The sequence below is a fragment of the Aedes aegypti genome, chromosome 3 (genome assembly GCF_002204515.2).
Source record: "Aedes aegypti strain LVP_AGWG chromosome 3, AaegL5.0 Primary Assembly, whole genome shotgun sequence".
Classification (NCBI taxonomy): Eukaryota; Metazoa; Arthropoda; class Insecta; order Diptera; family Culicidae; genus Aedes; species Aedes aegypti.
In genome coordinates this window covers 256,054,576-256,074,016 of record NC_035109.1, presented here as the reverse complement: position 1 = coordinate 256,074,016, position 19,441 = coordinate 256,054,576, and the positions used below count along the sequence as shown (strand labels likewise).

The window sequence follows — 19,441 nt, the reverse complement described above, 5'->3', positions numbered from 1 at the left end:
GTGTGCGATACCGCTTACCTACCAACTCGCTAACCACTTGGAGTGTTGATCAACGCAAGTGACATGCTTTGGTTGTTTCCCTTCTCGTTGCTCTTCTATTCCCCTCTCCCCTTCTAGGAGCGCATATGGCACTTTGATGATAAGAAAACTTTTCAGCTAAATTACTCTCGATGTTCAACAGCTGCGTCGGCGTACGGGAAATTTTTATTCGGTGCAAGTTGATTCTTTGGTGCAAACAGTGTGTAACTAATTAAAAACATGAATCGAACCAAAAGTAAAAACCAACGGAAAGCGAATTCAAAACCGGCGAAGGGAAACTGTTCAGAGCCGGTTGTCCAAGCGCCGGACCAAAGTGGAATGATGAGTACGCCTAGAGGCAAAGCAAGTCACCGTAGTGGAAAACAGGGAAGTAAATTCAAAAATGTTTCTGCTAAAGTGGACACGGGCCGCTCGACGGAAGTGAAGGCAACAGAATGTAAACCATCTGATGAACCAGTGGTTGACCTACCGCAAAAGATGGAAAGGGCGAACAGTTTCAGTCTAACGCGTAAATTGTCCAAAATCTACAACAAACTTAGTGCAAGTCGTGAAAGTTTGGCTTCAAATACCGGAGAAGAAAGTTCTAAACAGTTTCAGTTTACTCGAAGTCTCAGTTTATCATCCATTCAATTGAAGAAGAACTACAGACGAAGTCAAAATGAATCCAACCTGGTGAAACTTCACGAAGACGCTATTCTGGAACATGCAGAACATAGTGACGAACCCCCGCCTGTACCGGATCGAAAATCAATGCCTGTGAAAGTCGAAGTTCCGAAACTAGAACGTTCCAACAGTATCATAGCTTCCTTCCGTCGGAAAATAAGCTTTCGATCCGAAAGTAAACCTAAAATACCTTCCAAATGGAATACGTCCCTGCAAAACCTAAGGCAAGAAGATTTCATGGTCAGTTACCAGGACCTTAGTTTCGTTGACTACGACCAGTTCAATCAGTACGAGGCTCATCTCGAGCGAAGATTAAGCGCAAGCCAAAGTGATCTATCCGCGAGACGATCCATATCGATCGGCTCTCCCTCACCAATTACAGAAGCATCCAATGTTACAGTAATTAAACGACGCCAAAAAACGGACCACGACCTGAGGCGGAAGACTCTAGTCCGTCATAGTTTCGATTTTGAAAACAACCTGGATCTGGACAAGAACCTCTACAGAAACAGCATCGACGATGAAAAGCTAAAATTTCTAAGCAGAATCAATCGAAAATCGTTCCGTTGGAGTGCAAATGTGGAACGCGATGTGGATGCTCTCAATTTGGATAGTTTGGATCAGTTGAATGTGGTGAAGAAGCCTTCCGAAGTTCTTGTGCATTCCGTGTCCGCGGAAGGGGCACTCGATGTGTGTGATAGTGGCATGGTGGATGGTGATGAAAGTGAAAGGGTTGACAAACAGAAGAGCACGGCAGATAGTTCGAGTGTTGGGTATGTGAGTCGCAGTGAGAGTTTGAAGCGATCGAAGTCCTGGAACGAGTACATGGTAAGGATCAGCGGGCCATCTCAGAAGGTGAGTGAAATATAACGCAAATTTGCAAGTTCTTGATGCACTTTGAATTCAACAGAAGCTGAAATCTGTGCTGGTTTCTTGCGAGACTGATGAAGATATTTTTATAACTTGTTAACAGATGTTTGACAATGATCAAAAATACTTCATTAAGACCATAACGAATAATGGTCAAATGGGTCATTATGCAGAAATTTTCAAAACTTGACAGGAACCGTTCTTTGTGTTTATTGGCATTTTGGGTTTTTATCTTATGGAATTTCCTAATCTCTGAAAATGGTAATTTTTCATCTGGATGAGGTATCCAATGGAGTTTCCTTGGCTAATGGAAGGATTAAACTTTAAAAGCACTCCATATCCTCTCCAGGCTTGCTCTTCCTTAAAGCTAGGGGGATTAGGGGCATAATGGAGACATTAAGTAAATGCTTCTTGTAAGACTATATCATAGCAACATTTTCCAATTACCCTCGGCTTGTTTTTAAGTTTGTAATTAGTATGACGTGCTGCATGAATTCATAGTAAAAAAAAACCAAATGTCAGAGAAATGAGATAGAAAATTGGGTCGAAGAGACAGCTGGCGAAAAGGTATCGGGGCAAAATGAACATTTTCATAGAAATTACCATATTATTGATGGGTGTCAAACGTTCTGATATGTAAATGTGCTTTGATCAGATTGGTCCTCCATACCTTAGTATGGATAGCGCCACGCTTGTGAAGAGCTTGCGTTTGATGGGAATTACAGCAGAGTGATTCCAAGCAACAGCACCAAAATTTGGTAAATTTTTTAATTCATTTTTTTCTATTGAGCTGAAACTTTGCACAGTTTTCCAGTTCCATCTAAATCGTCATTTTCCGATATCAAATCTTCAAGTTGAGTCACGACTAACTTTTCAAAAGGGTGTATGGTTTAAAAATATTCAAAAAGCTGCACAGCAAAAACGGTTCGTTCGATTGTTATACAACTAAAGAAACAAAGTTAGACAACTAAATAAAGATTCCAAAAAAAAAAATACACACGCAGTTTGTTGCTGATTTTATTGCTAAGGGCCTTGCGTGAATTGAACAAGTTGTTTTCATGTATTCATTAGTATTATGTATATTATATGTATAAATATTATGTATATGTATAAATATTATATGTATATGTATATATCTATAAATTAAAATGAATTAACAGATTACACGAAAATAATTTTTTTTTACCAGGATATTTTTTTTAGAGTATGATCGATGAGTTTCTAAATGTTATATATAAACTTTAAAAGTTTTGGATTTGGGTATGCGTTATGAGATCATGAAAACATTTTATTAATACTTATTTATTTATTTATTGTTTTTCAATTTTTTTACAATATCGAACACTTTTGCATCATTATCAGTACAGTTCGAGTATAGTTTTGCTTTAATTTTATTTTCTGACAATGGAATGAAACAGTGAAATTTTTGGGTTCCTTGGATCGTTTTCGCGTTATTATATTGCTCGCTGAGCTCTGATGCCGTTAATTCGTACTCTTCAGTAGTAGTAAAACAAAATGATAAATTTGTTAAATCTTCTTCTTTTCTGCGATTCGCCCAATCAAATAGTTCTTTTGCAGTTTTAATTGGATGCTCACGTTCTATGACTTAACTTGCTCTTGTGGCCATGCGCTTTATGGTTCCTCCAATAGCATCACAAGGACCTTTGCCATGTGACGTAGCAAAGAAATGCCATTCTGCATCAATTCCGTACTTTGATTTAAATTGACATAGGCTCGAAAAATTCTTACGGTTTTTGTACTGCGATGCTGCTCCATCAGACATGAAATATATCTTTCTGATTTCTTTATCCTTATCAACGCGTAAAAAGTTAATCATTTTGGCAATGAACAAATTTACAGATACTGAGTGTCTTAAATCTTCGGAAATTACAATAAAACTAAAATGTTCAATTTGCGTACTTCCATTGAAATAAATAACGTAGCTTGTTGTACGTTCCAGTGATGGGACTGCACTTCATCTTGCAATACAAAGCTATAGTTTTCAGAAAAATCACAAATGACTAAAAGTTCACCATCTTGTAATGTATTTTTCGTATTTTTTAAAAAGCGGGATTGCTCTGTTTTAATAAAGTCGTGAGGAATTAAACTTTCTAATTTCAAGCAAAAAAATGGCACAAACTCATCTACAGGTTTTACAATAGTTTCTAGGTCACACCTATCCGTGGTCACCCATTGCTCAAATGATAACTGATCAATATAATTTTCTTCAAACTCAGCGAATAAAGTATTTTCCAATGATGAAGAATCTGGACAATCCGAACAAGATCGTAGATAGCAATTTGATGTTGTATTTTCACACAAAAGACTACCAGTTAACATTTTAATATCCTTTAATAAATTGATTCTTTTCAAACTATGTAAGATTAGGTTAATATTTTCGTGTGTTGTGCACACACAAACATTATGTGTTCCTGAATTGGATAGAAGCTTGCATTGCCTTGGACGAAGGCTTGCAAATGAGGAAAAACCTACCTTAATATTTTATATTAAATTATAATAAATTTTTTGCAGGTAAACTAGTCGTATACCTGTATAGAAAACTTTTTTTGTGGCTTTTGTCTTTCTTATATTAGATTTCTTGGTGCATTCACCTACCGCTCGGCCTTGCGGTTGTTGACCATCACCACCTCAGTCTTGTGATGGGCCAGTCCTTGTTTCCTAGACCTCATCCATTCCTCACTATGGAAATAGAGTGTGCCGCTATGAATTCTACTTCCTTCATCGTTTCGCCATAGACGACTAGGGTGATGTCGTCGGCGAAGCCAACAATCTTAACACCCGTCGGAAGGGGCAGCCTCAGTACGTCATCGTACATCGCATTCCATGCCATCGGGTCCAAGATTGACTCTTGAGGAACTCCCTCGGTAATTCCAACGCTTTTCTGCCCCTGCTCACTATCATACAGTAACATCCTACCTTAAAAATAGCTTTCTAGAAGCTTACACATCTTTACCAGTGCCTTGAGACAGTGAAGTGCGTGGGCTATCGCTTCCCACTCGTATATCATGTGGCATGCACGATGGTACTTTATGCCCAAGAAAGTCAAGAAAATGTCCATTACGAAAAGACCAACGGAGAATCGAACCCAGACATCTTCAGCATGGCTTTATAACCGCGGACTATACCACTAGGCTTAGGAAGGAACAAACCCCAACAACTCAAAATTTAGACGGCACTAAATAACGGATAATCAGATTAGAAAGGTATTTCTATTGATAAGGATGGTATGTTATCGTAGTTGTTTCAAAGCACCGCTTTAGTTATATGTATTAAATTGTTCACCGTACTTACTCCATGCTTGATGGGCTACAACTCGAAGGGGTGAGATCATACTGAATGAAGCATTTGTCATCTTTGGGCTGGTTCATGAGCCCTAGAACGTTCAGTTTATTCATCCACCAAAATCCAACGTTGCGTGATTTATTTATTTATTTATTTATTTATTTATTTATCACCGTCTTGAATTAAAAATAAATTCCCCAGACTGTATCTTACTCTAAGTTCCTTATTCTATTTTTAAAAACAAACTTTGAAATATTTAAGTCGAGCACAACACTCACATTATTGAACGCACGAAAACATTTATCCAGAGGGTTATGAAAACCGTATGAAGTCCTATGGCGTCTAACAAATAGCAAATTACGTTCACGTAGTTGACGAGACGGAGCATACAGGGACACATTTTCCAACAGCGACGGACAATTGACATTTCTTACAATCAGATCGAAAACAAGCAATCTCTGTAGTTCTTTACGTCTGGCAGAGTGCGTTTCCAAAGTGATGAGGTTACACCGGCTTCTATAATCCGGCAGATCAGTTGGATTTGCCCAAGGCAACTGGCGAAGAGCGTACCGAACGAAGCTACGTTGAACTCTTTCCATTCGGATTATCTGCGTAGTGTGATGTGGAGACCACACACAGACTGCACGAACTAGCGCACAGTACAACGACTTCAAAGCGTAGATATCCTGAAAATGTTTCGTACTACGTCGAATAAATCCGAGGGCAGCGAATCCTTTGGCAGTGGCGATGCTGATATGTTCGTTGAATTGCAGTTTATAGTCGATTATGACACCAAGGTCGCGAATGGATTTTACGCGCTCCAAGATATCTGGGCCCACCAAACATTCAAAGTCGATTCGGGACTGGCGTCGGGTGAAAGAAATTTGTTTACACTTCTTGGTGTTCTCCATTCCATTTTCAACGCACCACACTTGAATCTCGTTAATATCGGCTTGAATAGCACAGCGAGAAGGGACGAAATGGTTCTGTAAATTTTCAGATCGTCGGCAAACAGCACTTTGGGTAATTAAAGCCGAAAGCAGAGATCATTCACGAACAGCACGAAAATCAGTGGCCCGAGGACGCTACCTTGAGGCACGCCAGATGTAATAGCGAAGTTTCGAGATTTTGCTCCGTTTACTTTGACGAACGCCTCACGGTTTGTCAGATATGAGTAGAGCCAATCAGTAATCCAGCGCGAAAATCCCAGAGGGTTCAGCTTCGCACCAGCGAGATCATGTGGAACTCTGTCGAAAGCTTTGGAGAAGTCGAAATAGATGGCATCAACTTGTTGTCTGTTCTCGAGGGCCGTCGATACGAAATCAGTGAACAACATCAGATTCGTAGTGGTTGATCGCTTTTTAACAAAACCGTGTTGCGAATCTGAAATTAACGGTTGAGCAGCTGCATACAAAGCGCTATGAACTAAGCTTTCGAAGACTTTAGCCACGCAGCACAGAATGGAAACGCCGCGGTAGTTCTCGGCAATCTGATTGGAACCAGATTTAAAAATCGGACTTACTGATGCTACTTTCCACAGCTGCGGAAAAGTGCCGTCAAGGAGCGATCTGTTGAAAATAATGCATAGAGGCAATTGCAGAGATGCGGAACATTCTTTTAGGAACACTGGAGGAAGATTGTCGGTTCCTGGTCCTTTGGAAATATCAATTTCATTCAAGGCTGATGAATCATCGTGTTGAGTTAATTCTAACAGCGGGAAGTTTATATCAAACACAGGAGACTGCCTGAGGTTATCGGGAATAAACGGTGGCGAGCTGTTACGGTAAACGTTTTCGAAGCAATCTGCAAACATGTCAGCTAATGTTTCAGGAGAGTTAGCGGAACAATTATTGTGTGTCATCTCAGCTGGTATCCGATTTGAGCGTTTGTGGTAAAGTTCCAGAACGAAGAGGGGTCTTGTTTAGCAGTCGTCTCCAGTCGTGAAATATAGGCCCGAAATGCTTCCGTTTGGCATTCGTTATACCGATTTTCAATTGAACGAAGATTGTCATAATTAACAACCGTTCTTGTCCGCCTACGAGACTTCCGGAGGACATTCCGTAAGTTCTGTAACTCGGAAGTCCACCAATGGTTTTTAAATGGTTGGCATCTACGACGTCTTCGCGGTACATTTTAGCTGAGAATCCCATTCAGAGTATCATAGAACATACGTACCGTCTCATCTGTTGTCTTACCGTGAAACAGCGTAGTCCAATCGATAGAGGATATGGCGGTGTTGAGATCAGCGAAGTTGCAGTGACGAAAATCGTATGATTCGAATCCATAACGTATTGCAATTGATAATCTTCTGCGTTGATTCGAAGAACGAACGGCATATGGTGGTTGTCAATCCCGAGGAGAGGTGCCGGCGGTTTGATTAACTCTACATAACCTGGTTCGTTGACGAATGCCAAATCGAGAATTCGGCCGTTCGTGTTTTGCAAGTTATTGATTTGGTACAATCCCGAAGCTACCATCGTTTCAACTAGGACGACTTCTTGTTCGGATGATGCGTTAGAGGGCAGCAATGCGTTAATATCGTCATCGATTTCCCAGCTTAGACGAGGAAGATTATAATCGCCCACGACGACGATCGTATCTACTTCCGACATGCCTTCACATATGCACTGGATTGCTGAGGAGTGTGCAAAGTAGAGAGTGACATGCGAGTTGGGACGTAGATAAATGCAACATACATAGATCGACGACTTCTGGAGTTCAATGCATACTACAGCCTGTTCGAGGCTCTCGCAGTTTTGCAATGTCACAGACTTGCAGTTGAGAGAGGCTTTAACCACAATTAAAACTCCGCCACCACGTTGAAGGTTACTGCTGGCCGAGCTCCGATCACAACGAAATATGTAGCGAGTTCCGCATTGGATATATTTGAGTTCAGCCATGTTTCTGTGAGGACCACGATATCATAGTCGCATGACGAAAGCTTCAAGAACAACTCGTATGTTTTAGTACGGATGCCTCTGACGTTCTGCTAATACAATGTCAGATAATTCGGAGATGAGTTTGCCAGCAAGATGGACGACTTTGGAGTACCGTAAAACGGGGTAACTTTGATAGTTTTTTCGAAGAAAACTTGAATATTTTTGCATGCTGTTTCAAAGATTTACAATTTATATTTTTAAAACAAGTACTGGCATCCTAGCTATCGATTACAGTCGATAAATTGGCAAAAGGTTCATTTTGAATAGATATATAATTTTTCATATTATCGAAAGTTGGTTTTCTGTTTTGGGGTAACTTTGGTAATGGAGTATGATTCGAACAAAATTGAATGAATAACGAACATTTGTAGGGCATTGCATACCTCTAGGCGTTTAACGTTATATGGAAATTTCTGACTTAGATTACAAAAATGGTCCCAGTTTGTGAATATGCTTTTCGCTAAGAGATTTGAGACCGTATTCAAGTTCTATGATAACTAGGCTATCAAAGATAAGTAGCCAACTATTCAAAACTACATCAAATAGTGATCGTAGAACCGGTTGTTTGTAAGCGTTTTGAAAATGCTAAAATTGTGTAATTTTTTAAATTCGTATAAAAAGCCTAAAATGTTCTTGATTCAAATGAAAACCGCTCTTACATGAAGTGTCATACTAATATTCTTTAGTTTTGCATTCGTTTTGCTTAACTGATTAACAGAAATTATGATATTTCATTTAGTATGCGGTGGGTTACGCACTATCAAAGTTACCCGCATTATCAAAGTTACCCCGTTTTACGGTACGGAATGATATTCTTCTACGTAGACAACTGAAAAGCGATTTGTGGCTGCATTACTATCGAAGGAATTGCTCCCGGATCTAAGCGCAGCGCTGGTCTCCAGTCTCCAGGGCAGTTTTTCTCAAACCACGCTCTAGCCAGCTCGGAATAACTTAGATTCACTAATCCTACCTGACTGAACGCTGCTTTAAACTGCTGTGGGAGGATGTTCGAGCGGTTGTAGGCGATTTGATGCGGCTTCAAGCAATTTCGGGTGGCGGTATCGATGAGATTGACGCAAAAATTGTTGGAGCGACGGAAGAGCACGACTAAATAACACGGCAGGGTTGCCAGAATCTGTTACGGAGCCGACGTTTCTTCAGATTTTCTACTACACATTTTTTCACATGATTTTTCCTGCTATCGGGTGACATAACTAGCCCAAATAATGGCCACCGTATTTTATGAGTGTCAAAATATGCAACTCTTTGTATACTCTATATAACTTGTGGTTTACGCCAGGTGTAATTTTCTTATTAATCATCAATGAATTTTAAATTGTTTCTGGTCGAATCTCTTCAATGACCACGATTTAGAGCCATATAGGACAACTCGATAATTCGAGGTTTTCCCTTACATACTATAAGACTTCAGCTAAATAAAAAGCCCAAAGAATGCCCGGCTTAGTGTTTAGCACGTTTCAGCTTATTTTTTGGTTGACCGGAATCAGTGATTATATACAAAGAGCCTACTTGTAGATCCATTGGGGAGTGGCCACAATCTTCATCAATGTGCATAATTATGTGCTGATTTATACCAAGTCAATAACGGCACCGGTCATGTACTAGCAGTCGACTAGAAATAAAAGAAGGGACGCTCACATTTGAATTATTGTTAGAGGGAAAGTTTGTTCAAACTTAAGGTGAAGATGAATGGAAGCCCAACTTCAAATGTTTAAGAGCACAAATCTGGAGAACCACACAGCGCTTCAAGCTGAAAACTTTATCGATTGGTCACCACCAGCGAGTGACCAATCGATCATTTTTTCAGTTTGATCCGTTGCCTGATTCTCTAGATGTGTGGTTTTAAAAAAAATAGGTTTGGTTTCGGTGCATCTTCTCCTTAATTTTTAACAAACCAAATCTAAAACATTTCAAGGTTCAGTTTTAGAAATACTTGACGAAATAACGGATGTTTTTTTTCGATAACTGGTTGCAGTGAATAAACTATTATATTTTACAAAGTATATATAAGAAGTATTGTCAAAGGTGACGGGCCTGTCCAAGGAGCAAAATAAACTTTATGCTATTCTTGAAGTGCTCTCTAACACTAATTCTATAAAACCAGAAATAAAACCATTAATGAGTAGTGTTTGATCCTTTGCTCGCGTCACTTGCTCCTGCGGGGGCGGGTGATGTGAGCAGGATCAATCGTGTCGCACGTCGCTCGCGTGGCATGATTTATTAGTGGCGCGGTTCGCGAAGCAGGTTAGTAGTGTTTGATCCTTTGCTCGCGTCACTTGCTCCTGCGGGGGCGGGTGATGTGAGCAGGATCAATCGTGTCGCGCGTCGCTCACGTGGCATGATTTATTAGTGTCGCGGATCGCGAAGCAGGTTAGTTGTGTTTGATCCTTTGCTCGCGTCGCTTGCTCTCGCGGGGGCGGGTGATGTGAGCAGGATCAATCGTGTCGCGCGTCGCTCGCGTGGCATGATTTATTAGTGGCGCGGTTCGCGAAGCAGGTTAGTAGTGTTTGATCCTTTGCTCGCGTCACTTGCTCCTGCGGGGGCGGGTGATGTGAGCAGGATCAATCGTGTCACGCGTCGCTCGCGTGGCATGATTTATTAGTGTCGCGGATCGCGAAGCAGGTTAGTAGTGTTTGATCCTTTGCTCGCGTCACTTGCTCCTGCGGGAGCGGGTGATGTGAGCAGGATCAATCGTGTCGCGCGTCGCTCGCGTGGCATGATCTATTAGTGGCGCGGATCGCGAAGCAGGTTAGTAGTGTTTGATCCTTTGCTCGCGTCACTTGCTCCTGCGGGGGCGGGTGATGTGAGCAGGATCAATCGTGTCGCGCGTCGCTCGCGTGGCATGATTTATTAGTGGCGCGGTTCGCGAAGCAGGTTAGTAGTGTTTGATCCTTTGCTCGCGTCACTTGCTCCTGCGGGGGCGGGTGATGTGAGCAGGATCAATCGTGTCACGCGTCGCTCGCGTGGCATGATTTATTAGTGTCGCGGATCGCGAAGCAGGTTAGTAGTGTTTGATCCTTTGCTCGCGTCACTTGCTCCTGCGGGGGCGGGTGATGTGAGCAGGATCAATCGTGTCGCGCGTCGCTCGCGTGGCATGATTTATTAGTGGCGCGGTTCGCGAAGCAGGTTAGTAGTGTTTGATCCTTTGCTCGCGTCACTTGCTCCTGCGGGGGCGGGTGATGTGAGCAGGATCAATCGTGTCGCGCGTCGCTCGCGTGGCATGATCTATTAGTGGCGCGGATCGCGAAGCAGGTTAGTAGTGTTTGATCCTTTGCTCGCGTCACTTGCTCCTGCGGGAGCGGGTGATGTGAGCAGGATCAATCGTGTCGCGCGTCGCTCGCGTGGCATGATCTATTAGTGGCGCGGATCGCGAAGCAGGTTAGTAGTGTTTGATCCTTTGCTCGCGTCACTTGCTCCTGCGGGGGCGGGTGATGTGAGCAGGATCAATCGTGTCGCGCGTCGCTCGCGTGGCATGATTTATTAGTGGCGCGGTTCGCGAAGCAGGTTAGTAGTGTTTGATCCTTTGCTCGCGTCACTTGCTCCTGCGGGGGCGGGTGATGTGAGCAGGATCAATCGTGTCACGCGTCGCTCGCGTGGCATGATTTATTAGTGGCGCGGATCGCGAAGCAGGTTAGTAGTGTTTGATCCTTTGCTCGCGTCACTTGCTCCTGCGGGGGCGGGTGATGTGAGCAGGATCAATCGTGTCGCGCGTCGCTCGCGTGGCATGATTTATTAGTGGCGCGGATCGCGAAGCAGGTTAGTAGTGTTTGATCCTTTGCTCGCGTCACTTGCTCCTGCGGGGGCGGGTGATGTGAGCAGGATCAATCGTGTCGCGCGTCGCTCGCGTGGCATGATCTATTAGTGGCGCGGTTCGCGAAGCAGGTTGGTAGTGTTCGATCCTTAGCTCGCGTCAAATAATTTATCATGGTCTAATCGCTTATCAAAGTGAATCCTGTGACCCAACGATCCTCCCCATTAACAAACATCCCTCCCAGTAACCTTTGTGGAGATGCAGAGGTAAACACGGTCTCCATATAGCAAAGGTTACACACTAACATTCCTTCCTCCAATCCCACCTGACTGCAAGGACGTGGCCGGCGCCGTTATTGACCCTGTATAAATAGAGGCACTGAATTATGCACACTGAAGAAGATTATGGCCTATCCCAGCCGAACTTCTTGTTGATTCTTTGTGCATTTTCACTGACTTCGGTCAATCACGGAATAGCAACCATTGATATGTGTAGTCAGTCTAAGCTAAGCTAAGCTAAGCTAAAACCAGAAATAAAACCATTAATTCTTCAAACCTTCGCCAACCCAATCATAAAACTCTCTTAATACTGAAGATGCCCATATTTAAGACGATGTTGGAGAATAACTTTCAAAAATCTCTTAAAACTTGTACCGTTTTGACTCATATTCCGAACACTTAAGGCCACCAGTGACTTCAGAAGCATCTGAAGGGCATAAATTGGCTAATATTTGTGGAAATTTTAATTTCTTCGCAAAGTCAAACCGTTAGCTGTTTGGTGTACTGATAAAAATGTTTATTTAAACTTGTTTAGTATTGTTTTTACGTAAAAGAATGGAACAACATTTTGACTCAAATGTAGAACACTGCGTTCATTCTGTCTCATATTCCGAACACCTTGACTCAAATTCCGAACAGCACGAATAAATCGTATTCAATTGAATAATTACATAAAAAAATCATCTGAGCTAGTTCTACTAGTCTCGAACTAGAGAATCATCGCTACTCTAGAGGTATAAATTATATTGGAAGACGTGAAAATTGAATTGCAATTCACTACCATTTCCTGGTTATTTGATGACATATTTCAGCGAAACATTTCAACCTTGTCGCCATACAAAAACCGAGTGTTCGGAATATGAGTCTGTTCGGAATTTGAGACAAAACGGTAATCATGCCCATATGACAGTCCTCAACACTTACAAACCTTCCACAAGTAGTTCTCGAGACAAGTAGAATTCACAATATGTTTATCATATTGGTTTGGATAACAAATTAACTGTCACGCTACTGTGTGAAAAAAAAACCGTAGGCAACGGTGATCTCAGACAGCGTTATACGAACTTCACAGAAAAATAACACACATGATCGTAGCAAGGTAGACGGTCCGTGAGGGGCTGAACAAAGATGGTCAACCTCAGAAAAAAACAGCGTTACAATGGTTCAGAGCTCATATCTTAGCCATCGGACAAAAATATTATAATTTGATTTCACCGTTGAAAACATTCAGGACCAGCATTGCATGGAAAAAATATCAAACAGATTCGTAGCAAATGGAGAATGGGAGACTTCCATTTGGAATGTTTACCAAACCTATAAAATAATATTTCAGTGCCGCTATGCAATCATTTTTTGATTTTGTTTCACAATTCGACATTTCTAGTGTAGATTTTCAAATGAAAAGTACTAAACATGATCGTAGCTATAAAAAACAGTAATAAGGGACTCCCATCAAAAAAATGCCCGAAAACTTCGAAAAATCATAACTGTATAATGAGCAAAGCATAGTCGTAGTAAGATATAAGCGTTTTAAGGGGTATATACTATTTCTTGGTCTCGTTTGCCTGTAAATCAAAATTCAAAGCTATGACGTATAGTTTTTTCTCCATAAAGTTGATTGTCGAAGATAAGTTAATAAATTTGAATAAAAATATACACATTTAAAAACACTCAAAATTGATTTTACCAAAGAAACTGCTTGGAATTCAATTTGAAGAGTATGTCTGCCTGTAGATCGAAATTCGAAGCAATGGCATATAGTTTTTTCGACATGAACTTGCTTATAGAAGTTAAGTGAACATTTTTGAGAAGAAATAGGTATTTTTTGATTACACTAAAAGTTTATTTTACCCAAGAAACTTCGTAAACCCCCTTGTTTGAGTGTGAATTTTAATTCAATAATAAATTTGCTTATAAAAGTTAGGTTAACATGTTTGAGTAGAAAAAAAATGATCACACTCAGAATTCATTTCACCCAATAAACTTCGCTAAACCCTGTTTAATAAACATACATACCTGTAAATATAAATTCAAATCGATATTATGTTGTTTTTTTAACATTAAATTGATTTTAGGAGTCCAGTAAACATATATGAGGAGCAGGTTTTTTTTTTATTTTCTCAAGTGAAGTAAATTTTGAGTGTGATCTAAAATTTGTGTTTCCTATTGAACATGTTAAATTAACCTTCACACAAAATTGTATGCTGGAACAACAACATATCATCGCCTTGAATATATTTTCACAGGCATAAATGTTTATTTAACAGATTTTACGAAGTTTTCTTTACTTTATTTTTACTTTTGCTGGCTCTACGTCCTTCAAGACATCACCTGCGCCACAATGTTACGCCAACTAACTCGGTCCATGGCTGCTAATCTCCAATTTCTCGATCGCTCCACACTTCCAAGATCCTGCTCCACTTGGTCAAACCACCTAGCTCGTTGCGCTCCCCTTCGTCTTGTACCGGCCGGATTTGAGGTGAACACCATTTTTGCGGGATTGTAGTGCGGCATTCTCACAACGTGTCCCGCCCATCGTACCCTTCCAGCTTTGGCGACTTTCTGGATACTGGGTTCACCGTAGAGTTGGTGCAAGCTGGTGGTTCATTCTTCTCCTCCATACGCCGTTCTCACATACTCCACCGAAGATCGTCCTAAGCACACGTCGTTCAAAACTCCTAGTACTTGCAGGTCCGCTTCGAGCATTGTCCACGTATCATGCCCATAGAGGACTACCGGTCTTATCAGCGTCTTGTACATGGTACACTTAGTACGGAAGTGAAGTTTACCAGACCGCAAGGTCTTGTGGAACCCGTAGTAAGCACGACTTCCAGCAATGATACATCTTCGAATTTCTCTGCTGTAGTTGTTATCCGACGTTATCAATGATCTTAGGTAGACAAATTCGTCCACCACCTCGAACTCATCCCCGTCGATCATCACGCGTCTGCCAATGCGAGCTCTATCGCGCTCGGTTCCTCCAGCCAGTAGATATTTAGTCTTCGACGTATTTACCTTCAATCCAATCCGATCTGCTTCACGTTTCAGCTTGGTATACTGTTCAGAAACCACCTGGAACGTTCTTCCGACAATGACCACGTCGTCAGCAAAGCAGATGAACTGGCTGGATTTATTCAAGCTCGTGCCCCGCATGTTGAAGCCCGCCCGTTTCATAACCCCTTCTAGCGCAATATTGAACAGGAGGCAGGAAAGGCCATCGCCTTGTCGAAGTCCTTTGCGTGTTTCAAACGGGTCCGATAATACACCCGATATCTTCACACAGCACTGTACCGTGTGGGACCGAAATCCGTAACCTAAGCACTAAGCCAGACAAAAGCCTATGATTAAAATGCGTGGGTTTGTACAGAGAATCGATTAGCCTTTTTTCAGTTACCTTAACATCTTTTTAGATGTAAATAATTACATCAAGATCTAAAAGTTGAGTAGAAATCATAAAAAAAGGGAATAAAAATGACTTGTCTTGAATCGAAATCCGTACACTTGAATAAAGTTGAATCAAAATCCGTACACCTGTGATTCAAAATCCGTACAGCTACTAACATTTTAAAACCTGGATGCTAAAGATGGCATTTTTATCTTCTTCTTTCTATTACTGACATTACATTCCAAATTGGACAAATTTGGTGTTCCAGCAATTTCATGGTTTCTAATTCTTCGCAAAATAACATATTTTGCTTAAGCATATCGTATACTGTGAATTGTATGTGAATAACAGCAGTGACGTACAAAATTACCTCCCGACGTACGAAATTACCAAAAAATCGGGTGTAATTGATCAGAAGGGTGAAATTGATCATCATATCACACGATTTTAATCATTCGTAATGGAGTACAAATATCAATGTAAGCTGCAGTAAATGAACGTTGTTTGTCGTAACTATTGTCGAATTGTTTGTTGTGAAGTTTTTTGCGTTAAAGAATGTTTATTACTATAAAAATAATGTAAAATTTCAAAATCGTGCACGGTGCAGTATTGACAAACACCAATGAACTTCTATTTCTAAGCAAGGATTTGAACATGGTATAAAACTGAAAGTTTGTGAGGATGCTTGAGATATATGCCCAAACCAGATTTCATCTTCTAAACTCGTTTCAATTAGCTCATATGGTTGAAATAATCGAATTTCTGTTAGATATCATTGAATTCCTTAGAAAGTTGCATACATTTAGGCGATTTCCGCGTAGTTTTTGAAATTTAAATATTCGTTATTTATATAAATATTGTATTGTTAAGAATTTGACAAGCATATTTGGATTCAGGGATCTCGAATTTATCATGTAGAGTTGTTTTGAAAACTAACAATAATGGCATTGACAAGTGATCAATTTTACCACGAAATGAGATCCTCTGATTTTTTATTTTAGAGATATTTGTTAACACTGACATTTGTCAGAACATTTGTTAGAAAATTTCGGTACATGAGTCGATGAGGTCCACCTTCGTACTTGTTCGTTCATTCTCGTCCATAATCTTCCATAGCTCTTCGCGAAGTTTCCTAGGTAGCAAAAATTTGAGTTTAAATAAAAAATTCTATTAAATCTCAAATCACTTGCGTGCGGCTCAGGTGAACCCAAACTTTTGCACGATACACCATACTGAGGGATGAACCCAAACTTTTGCACGATGACTTGAATGACTGTTTTTCGCAAAATTTTCATGAGCGCCCCTCAAAGAATGTAAGATTACGATTCTAATGACACCTTGTTTTAAAATTTTGGTCGATCCAATGCTGAAGAAATTAGCTATGTTTTTTCAGTGTGTTTTTGAAAACTTTAACAACTTTAAGTAACAATTTAGTATACAAAGTTCAAAGAATGGTTTTGGAAAAATACATACGAAGTAAGAATAACTCTTTGCCTTTCAAATGCGGCTTAGATAGTTCCAATTGGACGTGTAATCACAGAGATATGGACTGAACATTTTTGCATGTTCTTAGGGGGTGAACCCAAACTTATGCACGGTAGTGTATTAGTGCGTTGATTGATGGGGGAGAAATTTATGATTTTCTTGGACAAGTGAACACTAAATTTGTGGTTCCGAAATCTATCTTGCTGCAAATCAAACTTCATGGTATTGCAAACCAATTTTAAGGATGGTTGATGATGATTCAAACGGAATTCATAATTCGCTTTCTGGTGGCTCATTTTCACCAAGATTTGCACAGCCGAGTAGTCGTCAAGCAAACTTCATGAGATTTCTTACTTACTTACTTACTTACTTATTTGGCTTTAAATCAATTATCTTGATAAAGCCTCGCCAACAATAATTCGCCAATTCACTCGGATCACGGCCGCTTCTCTCCATCCTCGACTGTGACCCACGCTCTCCAGGTCCTGGTGCACCTGGTCAATCCACCTAGCTCGCTGCGCCCCACGCCTTCTTGTTCCGACCGGATTCGTAGCGAACACCATCTTAACAGGGTTGTTGTCCGGCATTCTTTCAACATGCCCTGCCCAGCGTATCATTCCAGCTTCAGCTACCTTCACGATACTGGGTTTGCCGTAGAGTTGAACAAGCTCGTGGTTCATCCTTCGCCGCCACACGGCGTTCTCCTGCACGCCGCCGAAGATCGTCCTTAGCACTCGGCGTTCGAAAACCCCAAGAGCTTACAAGTCCTCCTCGAGCATAGTCCACGCCTCATGCCCATAGAGGACTACCGGTCTTATGAGCGTTTTGTACATCGTACATTTGGTGCGGGGGTGAATCTTGCTTGACCGCAGTTTCTTCTGGAGCCCATAGTAGGTACGACTTCCGCTGATGATGAGCCTTCGTATTTCCCGACTAACATTGTTGTCAGCCGTCAACAAGGATCCGAGGTAGACGAACTCGTCCATCACCTCCAAGGTATCTCCGTCTATCGTAACACTGCTTCCTAGGCGGGTCCTGTCGCGCTCAGTTCCGCCAACCAGCATGTACTTTGTTTTCGACGCATTCACCATTAGCCCGACTCTTGTTGCTTCGCGTTTTAGGCGGGTGAACAAATCTACCACCGTTTCAAATTTCCTCCCAGTAATATCCATGTCGTCCGCGAAGCAAACAAATTGTCCGGATTTCGTGAAAATCGTGCCTCGACTGTCCGGCTCTCCGCATAACACCTTCAAGCGCAATATTGAACAACAGGCACGAAAGTCCATCGCCCTGTCATAGTCCCCGCCGAGACTCGAACGAACTGGAGTGTTCGCCCGAGATCTTCACGCAGTTTTGCACACCGTCCATCGTTGCTCTGATGTGTTCTCTGTGCCATTCAGGTGTTCATCGTAGTGCTGCCTCCACCTTTCGATCACCTCGCGTCCGTCCGTCAAGATGCTCCCATTGCCGTATACCATGCTGCAGCATTGCAGCCCGCGCTGCATTCTTCTCCTCTAAAACGTCCTGGCACTCCTCGTCGAACCAATCGTTTCTTGAGCTCCGTTCCACATATCCGACAATGCATTCGGCAGCGTCGTTGATGGCTGATTTGACTGTCATCCAGCAGTCCTCAAGAGGGGCCCTATCGAGCTCGCCCTCATCCGGCAACGCTGCTTCAAGATGCTGCGCGTACGCATCGGCGACATCCGACTGTTTCAGTCGCGCAGGATTGTACTTACCGAGGTAGGCGTGGGTACCGTACATCGTTAATGACGGATAGTTTTGGGCACAGTTTCACCATCACCAGGTAGTGGCCGGAGTCAATGCTAGCGCCACGGTAGGTTCTGACGACAGTTATGTCGGAGAAGTGCCGTCCATCGATCAAAACGTGATCGATTTGCGATTCTGTCTGCTGAGGTGATCTCCAGGTGTACCGATACGGGAGGCTGTGCTGGAAATAGGTGCTACGAATGGCCATGTTCTTGGAGGCGGCAATATCTATCAGTCGTAGGCCGTTCTCGTTCGTCAGCCGGTGGGCGCTGAATTTTCCAATCTTCGGTCTGAACTCCTCCTCCTGGCCAACCTGAGCGTTGAAATCATCTACAGTCGCTTCTCCACATCTCGATATCGAAGGGGCCATCGAGATAGGGAGAGATCGAGACAAAGAACACATTTTCGATGAATACTTGATTGAAAAACACTCCGTTGCCAAGAAAGTAATACATAAACAGACGTCGTTTTGCGCTCCCAATTTGTTTTGAATCCCAAAACTTTTGTCTATTAACCTTCGATATTGGTCATATCGACATACGGAGAGAAAATTGAGAACGAAAAATCAACAGATGCATATCGAGATATGGAGATATCGAGATAAGGAGGATATCGAGATATGGAGAGTGAAAATGTATGCAGGGAATTACGTAATCATCGACATAGGGAGAGATATCGAGATGTAGAACATCGAGATGTGGAGAGTCGACTCTCCACATCTCGATATTGAAGGGTCCATCGAGATAGGGAGAGATCGAGATAAAAAACAAAGGTTTCAAGAGTACTAGATTGAAGAAAAAAACACCTGGAATGACAGCCGAAAGAGTGCGCATGAACATGTGGCATTAATTAAATGCGAAATGCTTCTACCGGAAAGGAGCTATGAAGAGCAATGTTTATGTGGTACATAAACGGTATTGTAAATGTTATTTGACTG

The 19,441-nt window shown here is 41.7% G+C and overlaps 1 protein-coding gene across 2 annotated transcripts in view; it reads left to right on the top strand.

Moving 5' to 3' along the window:
* Positions 1 to 19,441, top strand: part of LOC5569544 (pleckstrin homology domain-containing family G member 5) — a 380,350-nt gene continuing 360,909 nt past the window's right edge. The window contains exon 1 of one of the 2 annotated variants that reach the window (XM_021848741.1): positions 1 to 1,557. In XM_021848741.1, coding sequence (XP_021704433.1) covers positions 259 to 1,557 — 1,299 coding nt within the window. In that variant the 5' untranslated portion in view covers positions 1 to 258. The remainder of the gene's footprint in view (positions 1,558 to 19,441) is intronic. The other variant, XM_021848743.1, reaches the window with a different exon arrangement.